General features: G+C 49.4%; 1 protein-coding gene across 5 annotated transcripts in view; it reads left to right on the top strand.

Moving 5' to 3' along the window:
- Window positions 1-21,956, top strand: part of SMG5 (SMG5 nonsense mediated mRNA decay factor) — a 38,139-nt gene that overhangs the window by 8,880 nt on the left and 7,303 nt on the right. For 2 of the 5 annotated variants that reach the window (XM_063626875.1, XM_063626872.1), the window contains exons 4-16: window positions 520-676; window positions 4,021-4,110; window positions 5,251-5,340; window positions 6,299-6,377; window positions 10,585-10,710; window positions 10,818-10,886; window positions 11,324-11,532; window positions 12,317-12,454; window positions 12,615-13,214; window positions 15,445-15,620; window positions 17,604-17,679; window positions 18,386-18,561; window positions 19,851-20,009. In XM_063626875.1, coding sequence (XP_063482945.1) covers window positions 520-676; window positions 4,021-4,110; window positions 5,251-5,340; window positions 6,299-6,377; window positions 10,585-10,710; window positions 10,818-10,886; window positions 11,324-11,532; window positions 12,317-12,454; window positions 12,615-13,214; window positions 15,445-15,620; window positions 17,604-17,679; window positions 18,386-18,561; window positions 19,851-20,009 — 2,145 coding nt within the window. Of the gene's footprint in view, window positions 1-519; window positions 677-4,020; window positions 4,111-5,250; window positions 5,341-6,298; window positions 6,378-10,584; window positions 10,711-10,817; window positions 10,887-11,323; window positions 11,533-12,316; window positions 12,455-12,614; window positions 13,215-15,444; window positions 15,621-17,603; window positions 17,680-18,385; window positions 18,562-19,824; window positions 20,010-21,956 lie in introns of all 5 variants that reach the window. The other 3 variants (XM_063626876.1, XM_063626873.1, XM_063626874.1) reach the window with 3 other exon arrangements.

Genomic DNA, 21,956 nt, shown 5'->3' with positions numbered 1-21,956 from the left:
CTGTAATCTCAGCACTTTGGGAGGCTGAGGCAGGCAGATCTCCTGAGGTTGGGAGTTCGAGAACAGCCTGACCAACATGGATAAACGCCATCTCTACTAAAAATACAAAATTAGCTGGGCGTGGTGGTGCATGCCTGTAATCCCAGCTGCTCGGGAGGCTGAGGCAGGAGAATCACTTGAACCCCGGAGGCAGAGGTTGTGGTGAGCCCAGGTCACGCCATTATACTCCAGCCAGGGCAACAAGAACGAAACTCCATCTCAAAAAAAAAAAAAAAAAAAAAAAAAGACGGCGGAAAGGAAGGAGGGAAAGAGTCAGATGTAATTAGGATTGGAGAAGGAGGGGAGCCTGGTCCCAGATGGGAAGACCAGAGAGTTAGAGCTAAGAGTATGAGAGTAACTTGTGAATGAGAGTAGATGTAGATGAAGTTCCAGAGCCAAGTGAGATGAACAGGGTAAGGGAGGGCGAGTGTGACTCTGAGTTTATTGCTTAACCAGCCCCTTCCCTTTCACAATCTGTAGCACATCCACAGCCGGAGCACTTTGGAATGTGCCTACAGGACGCACCTGGTTGCTGGTATTGGCTTCTACCAGCATCTCCTTCTCTATATCCAGTCCCACTACCAGCTGGAACTGCAGTGCTGCATCGACTGGACCCATGTCACTGACCCCCTCATAGGTCAGTGGAACCTGAAAGGTGGACTTGAGCAGATTCTCATGCTTCTACCTCTGGCCTTATCCCTCAGGGTTCATGTAGCTTGTGACCCAGCCAGGCAGCGAGAGTTCTAGCAGAACTACATACAAATGGTTTATGAAGTTTGGATTTATCCAGACAATCATATGAGTTAGGGTAAAGATCTTAAGGAAAGAGAGAGGTCTGGGATTGTGGACTAAGGCAGAGGAGGGACAGAAAGACCTAGAGTAGGTCTGGCAATGGAAGGTGATATTAATAACATTTCATTTCTTCTCCCAGTTGAATTTGGCCAGCACCGTTTCTTTTGACTTTAGAGATTATTTCCCAATGTTTGATGAAAGTTTTGAAATCTTTAGATATGTTGGGAAAATTGTGGACAGTCTTTCAAGATAGTGCAAGTTCCCTTTCCACCAGCTGAGGTACTGGCAGCTATAATTTTAACTCCTTTTCTAGTTGGTAAGTTTTCTCTTCAGTTCAGCCATCCTTTAGAGCTCCTTCCCCTAGCTCTCTCTGCTCTCTCTGTCCCCTCCATCACCAAGACAGACATTCTGGGTCAGAGATGGAGGTTGTGTCCTTGTCACCACGTGGAGGAATTCTGTGATCAGAAGCAGAGCACCTGTGTTTTATGCATTTAAAAACATCTAGACTGGGCACGGTGGCTCATGCCTGTAATCCCAGCACTTTGAGAGGCTGAGGCAGGTGGACCACCTGAGGTCAGGAGTTTGAGACCAGCCTAGCCAACATGGTGAAACTCCATCTCTTTTTTTTTTTTTTTTTTTTTTTTTTTTTTGAGACAGAGTCTCGCTCTGTCGCCCAGGCTGGAGTACAGTGGTGCAACCTCAGCTCACTGCAAGCTCCGCCTCCCAGGTTCACGCCATTCTCCTGCCTCAGCCTCCCGAGTAGCTGGGACTACAGGCGCCTGCCACTGCGCCCGGCTAATTTTTTGTATTTTTAGTAGAGACGGGGTTTCACTGTGTTAGTCAGGATGGTCTCCATCTCCTGACCTCGTGATCCACCCATCTCGGCCTCCCAAAGTGCTGGGATTACAGGCGTGAGCCACCACGCCCGGCCGAAACTCCATCTCTATTAAAAATATAAAAATTAGCTGGGCATGGTGGCATGCACCTGTAATCCCACCTATTCAGGAGGCTGAGGCAAGAGAATCGCCTGAACCCGGCAGGTGGAGGTTGCAGTGAGCCAAGATCACGCCACTGCACTCCAGCCTGCTGGGTGACAGAGTGAGACTATGTCTCAAAAAAAAAAAAACAAAAAAAAAAAACCCCAAACCTCTAGACCAGACGTGGTGGCTCATGCCTGTAATCTCAGCACTTTGGGAGGCCAAGGCAGGAGGATTGCTTAAGGCCAGGAATTCAGGACCAGCCTGGGCAACATAGTGAGATCCTACATCATCTCTATAAAAAATAAAATAATTTAACTGGGCATGGTGGTGTGTGCATGTTGTCCTAGCTACTTGGAAGGCTGAGGCAGGAGGATCGCTGAAGCCCAGGATTTCATGATTTTATCGCTGGTACTCTAGCCGGGGCAATACAGCAAGACTTTCTCTCAAAAAAAAAAAAAAAAAAAAACCCCACCACATTATCTAAAAGACAAGATTCTTCTGGGACCATGTCCGTAGGTTACCAGCTAGCTAGAAGGGTCCACAGCTTTACAAAAAAAGGTCACGTAAAAGGGTTAGTTCCCCGCCCGGGCGCGGTGGCTCGCGCTTGTAATCCCAGCACTTTGGGAGGCCGAGGCGGGCGGATCACGAGGTCAGGAGATCGAGACCATCCTGACTAACACGGTGAAACCCCGTCTCTACTAAAAATACAAAAAATTAGCCGGGCGTGGTGGCGGGCGCCTGTAGTCCCAGCTACTCGGAGAGGCTGAGGCAGGAGAATGGCGTGAACCTGGGAGGCGGAGCTTGTGGTGAGCCGAGATTGCGCCACTGCACTCCAGCCTGGGCGACAGAGCGAGACTCCGTCTCAAAAAAAAAAAAAGGGTTAGTTCCCCAAACCACTTTAGTTTTTATGTTCACTGATGTTTTCTCCATTCAGCCAACTGAGAAGTATCTATAGAAAACATTAGGAATGGCTTTTCCAAATGGAAGCAACCCATCTGAGTGAGGCAGTAAGGTGGAATGGATAAGAGGACAATCTCTGGAGCCTTTTGTATCCTAACTCTGCAGCTTAGCAGCTGTGTGACTTATTTCCTCAACTGTAAAATGGGAGTAATAAGAGTAACCTCATAGGGTTGCTGTGAGGATTAAGTTAATACTGTAGAATGCTTAGACAAGTTTCTGGCACATGAGAAAACTGCCTCCCAAAGATCTCAAGCTCTCTGAAGTTACCAGGCAGTTTCTTGGAAGGGAGAGGTGAGTGCTCAGGCATATTTGGCTTTGGCCATCAGCAGCCTCAGGCAGGGCAAGCCCACTTTTCTCCTTCATGGGCAGACTCTCTCTCCAGTAGGCCGCCTTCTCTGTGGACCTCCACTAGGAGCATCTGCCTTAGCCTCATTCACATGTCTTTCCTTTTTTTTTCTTTTTTAAATTTTGTTGTTGTCGTTTTTGCTTTTTTTTTTTTAATTGGCGTCATTCACATTTCATTCTTGGGCAAGTTAGTTTCCCATATTTATCCCAAACCTTTTACCTTTATGTGTGTAACTTCTACCCAAGACACTCATGACCCTATTCATACTTGAAGCTCATCCCTTCCTCCTTTCTTTTTTTTTTTTTTCTTGAGACGGAGTCTCGCTCTGTCGCCCAGGCTGGAGTGCAGTGGCGCGATCTCGGCTCACTGCAAGCTCCGCCTCCCGGGTTCACGCCATTCTCCCGCCTCAGCCTCTCCAAGTAGCTGGGACTACAGGCGCCCGCCACCACGCCCGGCTAATTTTTTTGTATTTTTTAGTAGAGACGAGGTTTCACCGCGGTCTCGATCTGCTGACCTCGTGATCCACCCGCCTCGGCCTCCCAAAGTGCTGGGATTACAAGCGTGAGCCACCGCGCCCGGCCATCCCTTCCTCCTTTCTGGAAGCCTTCCTGTGATGACCTTCCCACAAGGTGCCATCCTAGGTTGAGGGCCCTAGCCCTCCTTTTCCAGTTCCTTCCTGTCCTATAAATGAATCTGCCCATAAGTCTCTGACTCCCTGCATATGGCCACCTGTGATCCTCTGTGTCTCTCCCTGTGTCCTGGATGAGTGTGTCTCTGCCCTGGAAGACAATGTTCCAAGACTGGCCCTGGATTCTTAGTCTCTACATCTCGGAGGGGTATTTCCTCATAGGTGCGGGGAGGCAGAGGAATGGGCTCACAAATCTCTTTCTCTTTGTCTCATAGGATGCAAGAAGCCAGTGTCTGCCTCAGGGAAGGAGATGGATTGGGCACAGATGGCATGTCACCGATGTCTAGTGTACCTGGGGGATTTGTGTAAGAATTTGCACCTTTCATTTTCTCTGTTTTGGGGTGCAGGACAGGCCCAGGCTGCTTCAGTTGTTGGTAACACCCATTACATGGTTGGAGAGCAGGAGGGATAGTTTGGCTTCTGATAACTTTTTCTCTCCCATCTGTTTCAGTGATCCCTTCTTTTCAGTGCCCTTCCATGAGTCAAAGAGGATCAGTGAATACAGGAAAAAGGGAAATTTCTTTGAGCTTTGAGCAAATGAAGATAATAATTCTCTTTCAGTAGTGGGTTGGGAAGATTTTAATTTGATATTTTTCTTCTTTGAGTGTTTTTTTTATCTTTATGGACTGCTAGGTGAATAGAAACTTCAGCACAGGGATTGAAATTAGACATCAAGGGAGACTTACCTTCCTAACAGATGTTTCTAAGGATGGAAAAGTACTCTTTTGCTTTATAGCCCCTGGGGCCTCTCGTCCTGATAGACAGTGGTTTCTGATTAGGCTGCTGGTGTGTGGCTGTTGGGTGCATTATCTCTTACTGACCTGGGTCTCCTATCCCTGCCCCCAGCCCACTCCTGGACCCCTCATGAGCAATGTGTGCAGAGAGTCAGCTGTTTCATATATGATGGACCAGAGTGTATTAGTAGTGTCTTCTCTGTGAAATTGAGCATTTGCATTTCAGAACTAAATATCAGAGGTCTTTGCAAGCATTTTATGTGTGCTGCAGCTCCCCTTCATTGGAAAGAGATTATCAAGAAGAGCCTGTTCAGGCTGGGCGTGGTGGCAACGCATCTGTAGTCCCAGCTACTTGGGAGGCTGAGGCAGGAGGATCATTTGAACCCAGGAGTTGGAGACCAGCCTGGGTGACAGCAAGACCCCATCTCTAAAAAAAAAAAAAAAAAGAAAAGAAAACAAAGAGCTTATTTACTTCACAAACGCTAAATATTCTTTACATTTTGAACCTGTCAGCAAGGAAGATAGTTGAACAATTTGCCCATAGTCATGCAGATTTAGGACTGTGCCAGAGACCCCAGCAACCTGCCTCCTAGCTCAGGTACCTTCCTTCCAGGCTCTTGTTACAGCTCTCAGAGTGGACTCCCAGATGTGGGGGAGGGTTTTCTGAAACTTAAAATCATCGAGTTTCCCTTCGTTTTCTGTCTTGTGCAGCACGATATCAGAATGAATTAGCTGGCGTAAATACCGAGCTGCTAGCCGAGAGATTTTACTACCAAGCCCTGTCAGTAGCTCCTCAGATTGGTAAGTTGTCCCCAACTTGGGCCTCCGAATCCAGTAGGATTTTCCTAGGGAAGATGATGTTGTTGAGATGGCAGGCAGTTCATACTCATTTTCCCCAGCTCCTCTTCATTCTCAGCTCTCGTACTTCACCTTGTTTATACCTTTTCCCTCTTGTAACACACTCAGAAAATGGTGGAAGGGGAAGATAAATGGGAAGGTCTTGAACTAAGAAGGAGTGAGGCAGAGTCGAAGGAAAAGAGAAGATGGCTTTCCTCTCCCTGAGGTGTCTTGTAGAAAGAGGAGCACAATGAGATAAAGCATAAGACTCTATTACAGAGAGAGATGGGGATTTGCATGTAGAAACAAGCACTCAGAGCTGAGATAGAGGAGAGGGCTCCATGGAGTTCCATCAACCTTGGAGGAGCCATAGTGGAAGCCACAGGAATGGTACTCTATCAATTCAGGTAATGCCTGTCACACCAGTTGGGCACAAGCTGATGGATATAAGAAGAGGTCAGTAGGCTGGGTGCAGTGGCTCACATTTGTAATCCCAGCACTTTGGGAGGCTGAGGCGGGCGGATCACGAGGTCAGGAGATTGAGACCACGGTGAAACCTCGTCTCTACTAAAAATACAAAAAATTAGCTGGGCATGGTGGCGGGCGCCTGTAGTCCCAGCTACTGGGAGAGGCTGAGGCAGGAGAATGGCGTGAACCTGGGAGGCGGAGTTTGCAGTGAGCCGAGATCACACCACTGCACTCCAGCCTGGGCGACAGAGCGAAACTCCGTCTCCAAAAAAAAAAAAGAGGTCAGTAATCCTCTAGAGCAACAAGATTAAGCTGCTAATCACCTGAGACACCAGTGTTGCCTGCAGACTCAGCTGTTCTCCTGACAGATTCTCTGATGCTTAGCATTGGTTGGGCCTGGCAGCTTTGAGTGAGTATTGTGGCCTTAGACTGCATGAATTCTCTTTCTCCCTAGGAATGCCCTTCAATCAGCTGGGCACCCTGGCAGGCAGCAAGTACTATAATGTGGAAGCCATGTATTGCTACCTGCGCTGGTGAGTATTTGCCAGCTCTTTTTCCAGCCCTGCTTTTGTATGCATATTATTCTGGCTTTGTTTTCCGTCTTCCCTTCCTCCTTCCTCTAGCTTGTGGCTGAGATAGGGGAATGCTAAGATTGAAGGGTCCCTCCATTCAGGGGGACTCTGACACAGCCCTGCTGCATTTCACATAACCGCTGGATCTGTAGGCACTTGGGCAGCTAAAATAGCTATTTACTATCTTATGCAAAATACAAGATTGCTGTTTTCTTGAAGAAGGGAATAAATTTGATACAGTTGGTAAAATGTTGCTAAGGTGGCTTCTGGCAAGAGCATGAGAATTCTAGAGTGTGTTAATGTGGTAATATACGTGGAGGGACCAGCAGGGTGGGTCACTGCTTCCCTGGGTCTGACTCTTAGCTGTTAGAATAAAAAACAACATTTTTGGCAGGGCCTGGTAGCTCACACCTGTAATCCTAGCACTTTGGGAGGCCAAGGCAGGCGGATCACCTGAGGTTAGGAGTTTGGGACCAGCCTGGCCAACATGGTGAAACCCCATCTCTACTAAAAATGCAAAAATTAGCTGGGTATGGTGGTGAACGCCTCTAATCCTAGCTACTTGGGAGGCTGAGGCAGGAGAATCACTTGAACCCAGGAGGCAGAGGTTGTAGTGAGCCGAGATCATGCCACTGCACTCTAGCCTGGGCAACAGAGCAAGATTCCATCTCAAAAAAAAAAAAAAAAAAAAAAAAAAAACCTCTTCAGGGCACCCAAAATTGATTAAGCTTAGGGTATTGAGTCACCGTAACCAAAAGCACATGAGATTGATAGGTAAACCAGAATACTTTACCTGGAATGCTTTTAAGTTATACTGAGAAATAAACTGCCAGGAAAACAGAAGAATTCACTGTTGTCACCTAATCAGGGCTAAAGTTGAGAAGCCAAAATCATTCTCAGAAGAAGTTATATAATGAGCTTGGGCTTCAAGAAAAAGGAGTAGAGTTGGTCTTCATAGCTTTAAGTGGTCGAGTACTAAAGTATATCCAAATAGTAAAGTAATCAGATAATAAAGTATAAAATAATGAAATACTAATTGTACCTCATAATTCCATGTGCCATGACTTTTGGTTCACCTGGCCAAGGTAACCTAGTTCCTGTATTAAGTTTAGCTTGTTGAGGGTCCCTCTCGTCTGGATCAGTTCAGGCTGGCCTTCTATACCTATACCGATACATTCATTCATTCTTTTTTTTTTTTTTTTTTTTTGAGACGGAGTCTTGCTGTGTCACCCAGGCTGGAGTGCAGTGGCGCGATCTCGGCTCACTGCAAGCTCCGCCTCCCGGGTTCAGGCCATTCTCCTGCCTCAGCCTCCCGAGGAGCTGGGACTACAGGCGCCCGCCAACACGCCCGGCTAATTTTTTGTATTTTTAGCAGAGACAGGGTTTCACCGTGTTAGCCAGGATGGTCTCGATCTCCTGACCTCGTGATCCGCCCGCCTCGGCCTCCCAAAGTGCTGGGATTACAGGCTTGAGCCACCGCGCCCGGCCATTCATTCATTCTTAAGTATCATTACTAGGTTTATAACCTGGTGTATCTTTCGCATTTCTTTTTTCTTTTTTTTTTTTTGAGATGAAGTTTCACTCTTGTTGCCCAGGCTGGAGTGCAATGGTGTGATCTCAGCTCACTGCAACCTCCACCTCCCGGGTTCAAGTGATTCTTCTACCCCAGCCTCCCAAGTAGCTAGGATTACAGACATGCGCCACAGCGCCTGGCTAATTTTGTATTTTTAGTAGAGACGGGGTTTCTCCATGTTGGTCAGGCTGGTCTCGAACTCCCAACCTCAGGTGATCCGCCTGCCTTGGCCTCCCAAATTGTTGGGATTACAGGCGTGAGCCACCGCGCCTGGCTGTATCTTTCCCATTTCTTAAATGCCTTCCTGAGAATGACCCCGCGTTACTTGTCCTGGGTCCCTCATCATACTCATAAGCATGATTTAGGGTGGGTCAGTTCCAAAAGAGAGCCAGGCATATCCAAATTTGGGAGGTGTCCCCTAAGGGCCTACCTGACTCTGCTAAAACAATTCTCTCTCATGGTTTATGGGTTAGACATTTGGGCAGGGCTCAGTTGGGCAATCCGCCTTCTCCTAGTGGCATTGTTTAGGGTTAGTCATTGGTATTCAGCTGATCGGAAGGTCTAATATGTCTGAAGCGTTGGGTCTTTTGGCCCGTCTCCTCTGTGTGGTCTTAGGACCACGTGTGGTATCTTCCACAGGGTAGAAGAACTTCTTATGTAGTGGCTCAAGGCTCCAACAGTGAACAATGACTTAAGAGACTTGGAAGCTGTTACTTCTATAATATTCTATTGGTCATAGCCCTTTCTCCCGCAGCCCCCTGCAAGATTTAAGGGGAGGAGATATAGACCACACTTCTCAATGGAAGGAGTGTCAGATAATTTGTGGCTATCTTTAGTTCACCACAGACATTGGTTTCTTCTATTTTATACCTCACTTTTTATAATTAAAAACATGTTTTTAAGAAACAAGACACAAAATGTCATGAGCGTTAAGGTCATTGGGTTTTTTTTTTTTTTGAGACAGAGTCTTGCTCTGTCACCTAAGCTGGTGTGCAATGGCGTGATCTCGGCTCACTGCAACCCCCACCTCCTGGGTTCAGGTGATTCTCCTGCCTCAGCCTCCTGAGTAGTTGGGATTAAAGGCGCATGCCACCATGCCCGGCTATTTTTTTTTTTTTTTTTTTTTTTTTTTTTTTGAGACGGAGTCTCGTACTGTCGCACAGGCTGGAGTGCAGTGGCGTGATCTCGGCTCACTGCAAGCTCCGCCTCCTGGGTTCACACCATTCTCCTGCCTCAGCCTCCCAAGTAGCTGGGACCACAACACGCCCGGCTAATTTTTTGTATTTTTAGTAGAGACGGGGTCTCACTGCGTTAGCCAGGATGGTCTCGATCTCCTGACCTCGTGATCCACCTGCCTCGGCCTCCCAAAGTGCTGGGATTACAGGCGTGAGCCACCGCGCCCGGTCTGGCTCATTTTTTGTATTTTTAGTAGAGACGGGGTTTCACCATGTTGGCCAGGCTCATCTCGAACTCCTGACCTTGTGATCCGCCCGCCTCAGCCTCCCAAAGTGCTGGGATTACAGATCCCAGTACAGATGAGCCACTGCACCTGGCTGTGTTTGTTTGTTTGTTTGTTTTTAGTAAGACAGGGTTGAGGGCTGGGCACAGTGTCTCACACTCGTAATCCCAGGACTTTGGGAGGTTGAGGGTCACCTGAGTCCAGGAGTTTAAGGCCAGCCTGGTCAACATAGTGAGACCCCATCTCTACAAAAGAAAAGTTAAAAAATGAGCTGGGGCTGCGCGGTGGCTCGTGCCTATAATCCCAGCACTTTGGGAGGCTGAGACAGGTGAATTGCCTGAGGTCAGGAGTTTGAGACCAGTCTGGCCAACATGGTGAAACCCCGTCTCTACTAAAAATACAAAAATGAGCCGGGCGTGGTGGCAGGCACCTGTAATCCCAGCTACTTGGGAGACTCAGGCACGAGAATCACCTGAACCCGGGAGGCGGAGGTTGCAGTGAGCTGAGATTGTGCCACTGCACTCCAGCCAGGGTGATAGAGTGAGACTCAGTTTCAAAAAAAAAAAAAAAGAGAGACAGTTGGATTGGGGACTTTTCTCTACCATATATTAGCTGTGTGACCTTGGTCGGTGTGCTTGTTCTCTCACAGGCTCTGTGTCCTCATCTGTGAATGTGGACAATATTAGGGTACATTGCCTGACACAGTGGGTGCTCAGTACACATGTTTGTGTTTGCATGTTGGGAGGATTAACTGAAATAGTGCATGTAAATATCCTTGCACATAGTAAATGCTTGTTAAATGCTATCCATTATAAAGTATTCTATGCTTAAAAATAGGTGAAGGATAGTGTATTTCAGGGATGGTAATAACTAAGTTTGTAACAGGGTAGGATCGATATTCTCCTTTCTACATACAAAGGAGAGTAAGACATCATTTTTCCTCTGACTAATCTAGAAGTTATGTGTGTGTGCATTATCGGGAAGGATAGCTCATGAGCCTTTTACCCTGAGTATGTACATGGAAGCTGAGGCTGGGAGCACCCTGTATTTACTAGTAACATTGTTTCCTAAAGCCCCAGCAGAGTAACATATCCTCCCCCTGCCAAGACTCAGTAGCTCACCTCTATCTCCTACAGCATCCAGTCAGAAGTGTCCTTTGAGGGAGCATATGGGAACCTCAAGCGGCTGTATGACAAGGCAGCCAAAATGTACCACCAACTGAAGAAGTGTGAGACTCGGAAACTGTCTCCTGGCAAAAAGCGGTGAGTGGGGCCTGTGAGGAGGAGGGGGGTTTATCTGCAGTTGGTGCAGTAGGACCATAGGGACTGTGGGGCCATTCAGCATTTACTTTGGGCTCTTCTCATTTCAGATGTAAAGACATTAAAAGGTTGCTAGTGAACTTTATGTATCTGCAAAGCCTCCTACAGCCCAAAAGCAGGTGAGTGGAAGAGAGCATGAACCTGAACTGTCCTGTGAGCCCCAGCCATGATGCTTTACAGAAGGAACCTTGACAAGGGTGGACTGTCGAGTTCTGCCCTCAGTTTGAACATCCGTAGCCAATTCGTCCTTTCTTGGCATTCCTCACTGTTTCTCCCAAGGGTCCTGTGCCCATCCTCCTCCCAGCAGCTCTCCCTATGGCACAGAATGGGTGCTTAGGAGATGTGGAAGAGGGAATGGCTGAATGGGAAGCCTACTCACATCCCTTCCCCTGTTTTAGTTGCTATGGAGATCAATCCAGCACTACCCTTCCCTGCTGTGCTCTCAGGTCTCCCCTGCAGCATCCCATAGTCCTTTCTCTGAATCTTGTATTCCCTGCTCTTCTCCTTCCCCAGCCCCCACCACTGACCTCCCCTGTTAACTCCTACCCCTCTGTAGCTCCATGGACTCAGAGCTGACCTCACTTTGCCAGTCAGTCCTGGAGGACTTCAACCTCTGCCTCTTCTACCTGCCCTCCTCACCCAACCTCAGCCTGGCCAGTGAGGATGAGGAGGAGTATGAGAGTGGATATGCTTTCCTCCCAGACCTTCTCATCTTTCAAATGGTCATCATCTGCCTTATGTGTGTGCACAGCTTGGAGAGAGCAGGTAACCTTCCCTATGTTCCTCTTTTCTCTTCCACTGGCTTTGGGGATCCTCACTCCCCTTTTCTGCAGCTCCTTATTCGTAAACTTCCTTCCACAAGCAGTCTCTTCACTCCTGTGTCACTGCTTGGCTGTGGGCGAGTAAGGGCCAAGGGATCCTACCCTAAAGGAGCTCCTAGTAATTGAGTACAAGCAACAGCACATTTCCTTCCCCCTTCTCCTTACTGCCTCCCATAAATATGCACACCCTTGGCCAGGGCCTGTGCAGAGACAAGGGTCAGGATACTTAGTGATGATCCAGACAGAATTTTAGACCTTCTGTTGGAGGCATTTAGGCAATTCTGGAAGCCTTTCTGGCAGATGTGTATGTAGAGCAAGATTGGGAGGTAAGGAGGGATAGGACTGGATGTGAAGGCTCTTGAGGCATGGGGAGAGCCAGGGAGGAAGAGATGGGACAAAAGGATATGCTTATCTGAAGGAGCACAAGGTGAGATGGTACATTCTAGATTATGGAAGGGATAATAGGACACGTACAGTGCCTCACCCCTGTAATCCCAGCACTTTGGGAGGCCGAGGTGGGCAGATTGCTTGAGCCCAGGAGTTCAAGACCCAGCCTGGGTAACACAGTAAGACCCTTGTCTCTAAAAAGTTAAAAAAAAAAAAAAAAAGAATCTTTGATGAGTAGTTGGATCCTTGGAAGAGTTGAGAACAGATGAGATGTGGTTGGAATTAATGGTGCCTACTCCTCATCAGGGCCCTAGGCCCCTAATGCCTGGCTTTGACTTCAGGATCCAAGCAGTACAGTGCAGCCATTGCCTTCACCCTGGCCCTCTTCTCCCACCTCGTCAATCATGTCAACATACGGCTGCAGGCTGAGCTGGAAGAGGGCGAGAATCCTGTCCCAGCATTCCAGAGTGATGGCACAGGTGGGAGAATGGGGGAGGTCATCACTATGGAAAGGTTGGTGTGGGGCATGGGGATGAAGGAAAGGAACACAGACTCGGGGGAAGTGGTGTTGGAGAGCACATTCCAGCTTCCAGGCTCCACCTGTTCCTTGGGCTCCACCTGACCTTCCTCTTTCTGCAGATGAACCAGAGTCCAAGGAACCTCTGGAGAAAGAGGAGGAGCCAGATCCTGAGCCTCCTCCTATAGCACCCCAAGTGGGTGAGGGCAGAAAGAGCCGTAAGTTCTCTCGCCTCTCCTGTCTCCGCCGTCGCCGCCACCCACCCAAAGTTGGTGATGACAGTGACCTGAGTGAAGGCTTTGAATCGGACTCAAGCCATGACTCAGCCCGGGCCAGTGAGGGCTCAGACAGTGGCTCTGACAAGAGTCTTGAAGGTGGGGGAACGGCCTTTGATGCTGAAACAGACTCGGAAATGAATAGCCAGGAGTCCCGATCAGACTTGGAAGATATGGAGGAAGAGGAGGGGACACGGTCACCAACCCTGGAGCCCCCTCGGGGCAGATCAGAGGCTCCTGATTCCCTCAATGGCCCACTGGACACCAGTGAGGCTAGCATTGCCAGCAATCTACAAGCCATGTCCACCCAGATGTTCCAGACTAAGCGCTGCTTCCGACTGGCCCCCACCTTTAGCAACCTGCTCCTCCAGCCCACCACCGACCCTCATACCTCGGCCAGCCACAGGCCTTGTGTCAATGGGGATGTAGACAAGCCTTCAGAGCCAGGTATTTGGACCACTTCATCATCCTGTTCTGGTCCGCACCTCCGTGCCATAGACACTCACCAGAGAGGCCACTTTCCTATCTGTGTGAATGACCTCTCGTCTCTACCCTTACCTTTGGCCCTCTGCCTGTGGTGTAGCCCAGGAGTTTTTTCCTGAGGGTCCGCTTTCCTCACTTCCTCATTCCCATCTCCCAACCCATTTGTTGGTTTTATTTCTCTTGCACTTCACCCTGCCCTGTGGGTTTGGGGCTTTCGTCTCTACACAACAATTACAGCTGCAGCTTCCTTCCCTGGTGCCATCCCAAGTCCCTCCAGGGCTTCTGGAAGCTAGAAAAACTGGTACCCACCAGGGCAGGTGCATTAGAGTGAGACTTCTCTCCTGAGGATCTTCCCTGCAAAGAGAGTACCCATTTAGTAGCAGCAACCGTTTGTTAAGGCTACTCTCTGCATTGTTCTAGGGTGTTGTCTTATTTAACCTTCATAGCAGTCTTGTGGTAGAAGAGTTGTCATCCCTACTCTAGGCTTTTACTTCCAAAGTTTTTTTTTTTTTTAAGACAGGGTCTTACCTATCGCCCAGACTGGAGTGCAGTGGCGTGATCTTGGCTCACTGCAACCACTGCTTCCCAGGCTCAAGCGATTCTCTTACCTCAGCCTTCTGAGTACCTGGGATGACACACATGCGCCAGCATGCCCAGCTAATTTTTGTGTGTGTGTATGTGTATATATATGTGTGTGTATATATGTGTGTGTATATATATGTGTGTGTGTGTGTGTATACATATATATATATATATTTTTTTTTTTTTTTTTTTTTTGAGACAGAGTCTCAGTCTGTTGCCCAGGCTGGAGTACAGTGGCATGATCTCGGCTCACTGCAGCCTCTGCCTCTCAGGTTCAAGTGATTCTTCTGCCTCAGCCTCCCAAGTAGCTGGGACTACAGGCGTGCACCACCATGCCCGGCTAATTTTTGTATTTTTAGTAGAGACGGGGTTTCACCATGTTGGCCAGGCTGGTCTCAGACTCCTGACCTTAGGTGATCCACCTGCCTCGGCCTCCCAAAGTGCTGGGATTACAGGTGTGAGCCGCTACGCCCGGCCCCTCCAAACTTTTATACGTAGTGTTTTGTCTGTCTGGCACGTGCTTTTCCTCCCTTGCTCCCAGCCTGTCACTTAGCTAATTCTTACTTGCCCCCCCTAGATTTTAGCTTAAAAGTCATTTGGTCTGGGACTCCTTCAAGGGTATGTTAGATTTGCTTCTTGTGGCCACCTGCACCTCTGCAGCCTCCAGTCACTTTCCACTCTGGTGAGGTTGCCTGTTGATTTGTCTGTCTCCCCAGTTAGTGTCTGAACTGCTTGAGGGCAGGACAGAATATATCTTACTTATTGCTGTATCCCCAGTACCTAACACAGTGCCTGGCACATGGATGGGACTTAAGAACTATCGAATGACTGAGTGAATGACAGAAATGAGGGATGCTCAGAGATGTGAAGGGACCTGCCCAGTGTTCTCACTTGCAAAGTAGAAGAGCTAGGAATTGAAAGTAACTTTTTTTTTTTGAGACGGAGTCTCGCTCTGTTGCCCAGGCTGGAGTGCAGTGGCGCAATCTCAGCTCACTGCAACCTCCACCTCCCGGGTTCAAGCAATTCTCCTGCCTCAGCCTCCCGAGTAGCTGAGATTACAGGCATGCACCACCACACCCAGCTAATTTTTGTATTTTTAGTAGAGACTGGGTTTCACCATGTTGGCCAGGCTGGTCTTGAACTCCTGACCTTGTGATCCGCCCGCCTCGGCCTCCTAAAGTGCAGGGATTACAGGCATGAGCCACCACACCCGGCTTGGAAGTAATTCTTTTCTCCCTCCCTCGTAGCTCCCCTCTAATTGTCTGCCCTGCCTTCCAGCACAGAGTAGGCACTTCATAAATCCTAGCTGAATGAATAGCTGTAGATCAACGTCACAAATTACTTGAGTCTATAAGAATCATATTTAAAAGGCACCATATTTAAAAAGCAACCTTGATAAAATGAATTTGAGGAGATTAAAAAGCAACAACAGTTAGTGGGCCTAGAAAAATTGAACAAGGACCTGTAAGTGGTTCCCCAGATTTTTCATATCCAAATTCCTCAGAAGGGCCCAGGCCAGGTGGAAGCATGCTCCCTGCACAGAGCTGAGGCCTGTTGCCAAGTGTCAGTTGTTTATCCCAGTTTTTTTCTCTTCCATTCACCCACCCCCCAGCCTCTGAGGAGGGCTCTGAGTCAGAGGGGAGTGAGTCCAGTGGACGCTCCTGTCGGAATGAGCGCAGCATCCAGGAGAAGCTTCAGGTTCTGATGGCCGAAGGTCTGCTTCCTGCTGTGAAAGTCTTCCTGGACTGGCTTCGGACCAACCCCGACCTCATTATCGTGTGTGCGCAGGTGTGTAAGTCCACTCCATTGCCCCGTCAGGTCCCAGGGTCTTGGAGGAGGGGATGAGCCAGGATGGGGCCTGAGGATCCCCCGAGATGGCCAAGGCAAGAATTATTGCCAAGCAATTAAGCACCTATCTGTGCTGGGCCCTTATGCTCTGACAGGGAAGGATTAGGCATGATCTTGGCCCTCACAAAGCCTGTGGCCAGGGAACAGTGAGCGAGCTGCTTATTTTGCTTTGTATCCCCAACGCTGGGCATAATGCCTGCCATTATGAGTAATGCCAGTAGAAGTATGTGTTCAAGGACCAAACTTGATAAATACCGAAGAATCCAGAGAAGGGAGAGAACATTGAGTAGAGGATAGTGACAGAAGAGATGGGAACTTCTGACAAGAGTTGTGAAGATGTACTAGGCAGGGGAAACAGCTTAAGGAGAGTCACACAACAGGACCGAGCTCTTGTCAAGCCGGCTGCCATGGAGGCTGGGTGGGGCCATGGTAGCTTTCCCTTCTCAGGTTCAGAGTGTCAGCCTTGAACTTCTAATTCCCAGAGGCATTTATTCAATGTTTTCTTCTAGGGGCATACCTGCCTTGCTGTGGAAGACTTTCTTCCCTGTGGGTCGCCCCAGTCCCTAGATGAGACGGTTTGGGTCAGGGCCAGGTGCACCCTTGGGTGTGTGCTTATGTCTGATGACAATTAGTTACTCAGTCATCAGTCACTGAGGGAGGTGTGGTGAAGATGGAGATGCTGGGTCACATCCTCAGAGAGGTGTTCCAGTATGGGCACATGGGAGGGCTGGAAGGATAGGTTACTGCTAGACGTAGAGAAGCCACGTCCTTTAACATCCTGGGTTTTCCCACTACCAAGATCCAGAAAGTCCTCGTGGTTTCACTGCTTTCTCTTTTTTTTTTTTTTTTTTTTGAGATGGAGTCTGGCTCTGTCGCCCAGACTAGAGTTCAGTGGCGCTATCTCAGCTCACTGCAAGCTCTGCTCCCTAGGTTCACACCATTCTCCCGCCTCAGCTTCCCGAGTAGCTGGGACTACAGGCGCCACCACGTGCAGCTAATTTTTTGTATTTTTAGTAGAGACGGCGTTTCACCATGTTAGCCAGGATGGTCTTGATCCGCCTGCCTCAGCCTCCCCAAGTGCTGGGATTATAGGTGTGAGCCACCGCGCCCGGCCTGCTTTCTTCTTTCGTGAAGCATTCAGCTGGTGAAAAAGCTCAGCCAGGCTGGTCTCGAGCTCTTGACCTCAAGTGATCTGCCTGCCTCAGCCTCCCAAAGTGCTGGGATTACAGGCATGAGCCACTGCGCCCTGTCCGAATGTGGCTTTTTTTGTTTTGTTTTGTTTTGAAACAAGGTCTCACTCTGTTGCCCAGGCTGCAGTGCGGTGGCGTACCTCGGCTCCACTGCAGCCTTGACTTCCTGGGCTCAAGCAGTCCTCCCAACTGAGTCTCCCCAGTAGCTGGGACTACAAGCGCATGCCACCACGCCTGGCTAATTTTTTTTTTTTTTTTTTTTTTGAGAAGGAGTTTCATTCTCGTTGCCCAGGCTGGAGTGCAGTGGCACAGTCTCAGCTTACTCCAGCCTCCGCCTCCTGGGTTCAAGCGATTCTCCTGCCTCAGCCTCCTGAGTAGCTGGGATTATAGGCACCTGCCACCATGCCCGGCTAATTTTTTTTGTATTTTTAGTAGAGATGGGGTTTCACCATGTTGGCCAAGCTGGTCTCCAACTCCTGACCTCAGGTGATCCGCCTACCTTCGCCTTCCAAAGTGCTGGGATTTTAGGCATGAACCACCGTGCCCAGCCAGCCCAGCTAATTTTTGTATTTTTTGTAGAGACAAAGTTTTGCCTTGTTGCCCAGGCTTCTTTTGTTAATTTTAAAATCAAACCCACATAGGCCAGATCCCTCAGGGTGGTGCTTTCCTTGCTCACTGCTGTTCTGCACCACTGTCTCTGGCTGAAGGCCTCCTCTCCCTTCTCTCTCCCCAGAGCTCTCAAAGTCTGTGGAACCGCCTGTCTGTGTTGCTGAATCTGTTGCCTGCTGCTGGCGAACTCCAGGAGTCTGGTGAGTGGGTCCCTGGCACTACCCTCTTTTCTTTTCTCTCTCATTGTCCCACTAAGCCCGTTCCCCCTCCCCATAACCCAGCCCTTGGGGTAAGGAGGTTAATGGGATTCATTGCCAGCCTCCCTAGCACACAGCAGTCATTGTGTGGTCTAGGCCTCTCCGGTTTCCCACCCCAACACTGCTGTACTGTGGGCAGGTGGCCTGGTCAGCAAGGGAGTGTGCTCCCTGGGGAATGCAAGGGCAGAGTGAGAGGGCCCTGAGAGCCAGACCTAGCTGCTGCTGTTGCACTGATGCCTGTGGTCATTGAGAATTGACTTTGACCTACCAAGTTTGTTTGTCTGGTTCATCTCCTCCTACCACCTTCCAGCTGGAAAACTCCACCTGCTCTTACCTCCTAAGACTTGCCAAGGGCTATTCATTCATCCTGAGCCCCTCCTCTCATTTCTATCCCAATGTAATTGTCCCTTCTGTCAGGAAGCCTTCCTGACCTGAGCCATCCTTGTTCTTCCTGAGCCCCTCTGCTCTGCCTGACTGGCTCTTACGTGTCCATCTCTCTTTACTTCACTCCCTCCATCTCTCCCCGCTGTCCTAGGATATGTCCTGTCTCATCGTCTCATCAGCCTGATAATTCCCAAAGGGAAGGGTTATGTCTCTGACTGGGAGTTCCCACAGGACAGATGGTCTTATGTGTCCTTCTTCTGCCCAGGCCTGGCCTTGTGTCCTGAGGTCCAAGATCTTCTTGAAGGTTGTGAACTGCCTGACCTCCCCTCTAGCCTTCTGCTCCCGGAGGACATGGCTCTTCGTAACCTGCCCCCGCTCCGAGCTGCCCACAGACGCTTTAACTTTGACACGGATCGGTCCCTGCTCAGCACCTTAGAGGAGGTAAGGATAGCATTTCTTATGCCACAGCTCTGTTTGTCAGTCACAAACAGTGGCAAACCAGGGGTTCACGTCTGGGGAGGGAGGGGGCAGGATGCCCTCTTCCACCCAGATAGGGACAGTGTCCTTGGGGCTACAGGCTGTGCTTCCTTCTTCATTCAGTGAGCCATTTTAGCTTTTTTCCTGCCTTGGCAGGATGTCTTTCTAAAGGTCTGCCATTGGTAGTTTCTACTATTGTAGAACAACCACCCCCTTCCTTTTTCTGCCTTCTGTAAAGGGCAGAACAAATAGTTATTAGGGCTTCGAAATCTTTATCAGTCTCTTTTCTAACTCTGGGCCCAGCCTGCTCCGAACTGAACATCAAACAATCATAGAAAGTTAGAGCTGGAAGGGAATGTGCTGCCCCCTTAGTCCAGCAACTTTCACCCTTAAATCTCCATCACCACGTGGGCCATTTGGGGGCAGCAGAGGGAAGCCAAGCAGACAGGCCACCCAGTCCTGACATACACAAACCACCTGGCTGCTCCCTCCAACCAGAGCTGCTTGGCTGTTTTATATTTTAAAGTTCTAGATAAGATTTTTATTTGAGAGGGAAGAAGGGTTTTACTGACCACAAAAATAAGTTGGGGCCAGGTGCAATGGCTCATCTCTGTAATCCCAGCACTTTGGGGGCCTAAGGCAGGTGGATCGCTTGAGCTCAGGAGTTTAAGAACAGCCTGGGCAATATGGCAGGACCCCATTTCTATCAAAAAATACAAAAATTAGCTGGGCATGGTGGTGCGCAGCTGTAGTCCCAGCTACTTGGGGGCTGAGGCAGGAGGATGACTTCAGCCCAGGAGGTAGAGGCTGCAGTGAGCTGTAATCACACCACTGCACTCCAGACTGGGTAACAAAGCAAGATTCTGTCTCAAAAAAATAATAAATTGGAAAATGTGATCTAGTTTGGTCCCCTGGAGCATATGAGAAGCATTAGGAGAGAGATAGTATTAGAACTCAGGTCTCCTCACTTCCAGCCTGGTGTCCTTTGCTCTTGTTTCTTAGCCAAAGTCCTGGTTCTCTGGTCCTCCTAGGAGTTTTCTTGCTGTACCTACTCGTTTTCTGGCAGTTAGAGGCTCTGGGCCTTAGTGTTTCTCCTTCCCACCCCATAGACCACAAATCTTCCCCTGGAGCCCTTGTTGCTGAGGTGGCTGGGCCAGCAGGGAGGTGGGAGGGAGGGAGTGGGGGGCCCTGGAGGGCAGGGTGGCTCTAGAGGGCCCTGCTCAGCAGCGCTGGGCTCCTGTATCTCCCCACAGTCAGTGGTGCGCATCTGCTGCATCCGCAGCTTTGGTCATTTCATCGCCCGCCTGCAAGGCAGCATCCTGCAGTTCAACCCAGAGGTTGGCATCTTCGTCAGCATTGCCCAGTCTGAGCAGGAGAGCCTGCTGCAGCAGGCCCAGGCACAGTTCCGAATGGTGAGTCAGGCCTTCTCCTCCCTGTCAGCTCTGCTCCCATTGGGCTCACTGAGAAACCAGGGCAAGAGGCTCAGACCCTCTGGTGGTCTCCACCTGAAGGACATAGTAAGATGCCTAGGGAGAGGGGAGGGGAGGCTGGGAGGGAGGCCTGGGAGGGACTAAGGGATGGGACTGGTAGACAGGGACTGAGAGGGGGCTTTTTTTTTTTTTTTGAGATGGAGTCTCACTCTCTTGCCAGGCTGGAGTGCAGTGGCGTGATCCCAGCTCACTGCAACCTCCGGCTCCCAGGTTCAAGCGATTCTCCTACCTCAGCCTCCTGAGTAGCTGGGACTACAGGCGCATGCCACCACGCCCAGCTAATTTTTGTATTTTTAGTAGAGACAGGGTTTCACCATGTAGGCCAGGATGGTCTCGATCTCTTGACCTTGTAATCCACCTGCCTTGGCCTCCCAAAGTACTAGGATTACAGGCGTGAGCCACCACGCCTGGCCTGAGAGGGGCTTTGAGCAGAGGCTGCCTAGCTCAAGACCTGTACCCACACTGACCTGGGGTTGAGGCCATCTCTGTCACCTCTTAGTCTATGAATTGAGCAAGTCACTTAACCTCACCACACCAGTTTCCTTGTCAGTTATGTGGGAACAAATAGAATCCTCTTTATGGAGTTTTTTGAAGATGGAATGATAGTGGATATGAGGTGCCTTGCACATTGTCTTATGGAGCATGTGTGTGCTTAGCAAATGCTCCCTCTGTTCCCTTTCATTCAAGAGGGATAAAGACTGAGGAATAGAAGGGAGTGGAGGGCTCCTGATACAAGGGGCCATGAAGGAACCTTCCCATCCCAGACGTGGTCCCATCCCACAGGGGCCCCAAAGGATGGAAAGTGGCCTGTGTTTCCTCTTTTCCATCCAGTAATTCATTCCACGAATATTTATCAAGAATCCACTTTGTGCCAGACATGACAGTATTCTAGGGACTGGGGTTACAGCAGTGAACAAGACAGTCCTTTCTCTTGTGGGCAACAATCTGGTTTTCACAGTGGGGCCTGCACAGCCTTGGGCATGTTTCCCAACACACCACCCTGAGCTAAGTGGCACCAGTACATTTGGGGTGTTAGTGTCTGGCACAGGAAGTATGATGTGTCTCAGCAACCCCTCAGGGTTTCTTCTTCATCTCAAGCCAATCCCCTCCTCCACATTCTTCCTTTGCACCTGTCCCAGGGCCAGCAGCTTCCCCACCCTGTGTGAGTGCCATTTCTTGTGGGCATTCTGCTTGGCTGGAAAGGGGCGAAAGCTCCCCAGAAACTCCCTTCGTTACTGTCCGAAAAACAAGCACATTTTGTTAAAAACAAACCTTTTGTGTTAAGGCTTTTATTGCTAGTCCATAGGGGAAGACATGGTGGGGGGTTACAAAAATAATTATGGGGAAGTTAGACAGCTTCAAAAAATGTTAAGAGTTTTTGCAGGCATTTCCTCTAGCCTAAAGCTCCTGAAGACACTCTTCCTGTGGGGGGCAGGGAGTACCTGTAAGCCCTTCTCATGTGGTGCTAGACTCCACAGGCCAAGATAGACACAGGCCACGTTGCTTGCTGGGGCTGCCTCCTCCTCTGCTTAAGTCACAGGCTTCTACCCCAAAGGGCTTATCCCCAGCCAGAGGAGTGTTGTCGTTGTCATATTTATCAAGAGTTTTCTCTGTGCACAGCCTGGTTTGCATGTGATATCTCATTTAACCCTTGCAGCAGTCCAGTGAGGTAGGTGCTTGCATCCTCCATTTTATAGATAAGAAACGTTAGGCTGGGTGCTGTGGCTCACGCCTATAATCTCAGCACTTTGGGAGGCCAAGGTGGGCGGATCACTTGAAGTCAGGAGTTTAAGACCAGCCTGGCCAACATGGTGAAACCTCGTCTCTACTAAAAACATAAAAAATAGTCGGGCATGATGGCAGGTGCCT

This window comes from Symphalangus syndactylus, chromosome 12 (genome assembly GCF_028878055.3).
Source record: "Symphalangus syndactylus isolate Jambi chromosome 12, NHGRI_mSymSyn1-v2.1_pri, whole genome shotgun sequence".
NCBI classification, from domain to species: domain Eukaryota; kingdom Metazoa; phylum Chordata; class Mammalia; order Primates; family Hylobatidae; genus Symphalangus; species Symphalangus syndactylus.
This window is presented reverse-complemented; position numbering and strand designations above follow the sequence as displayed.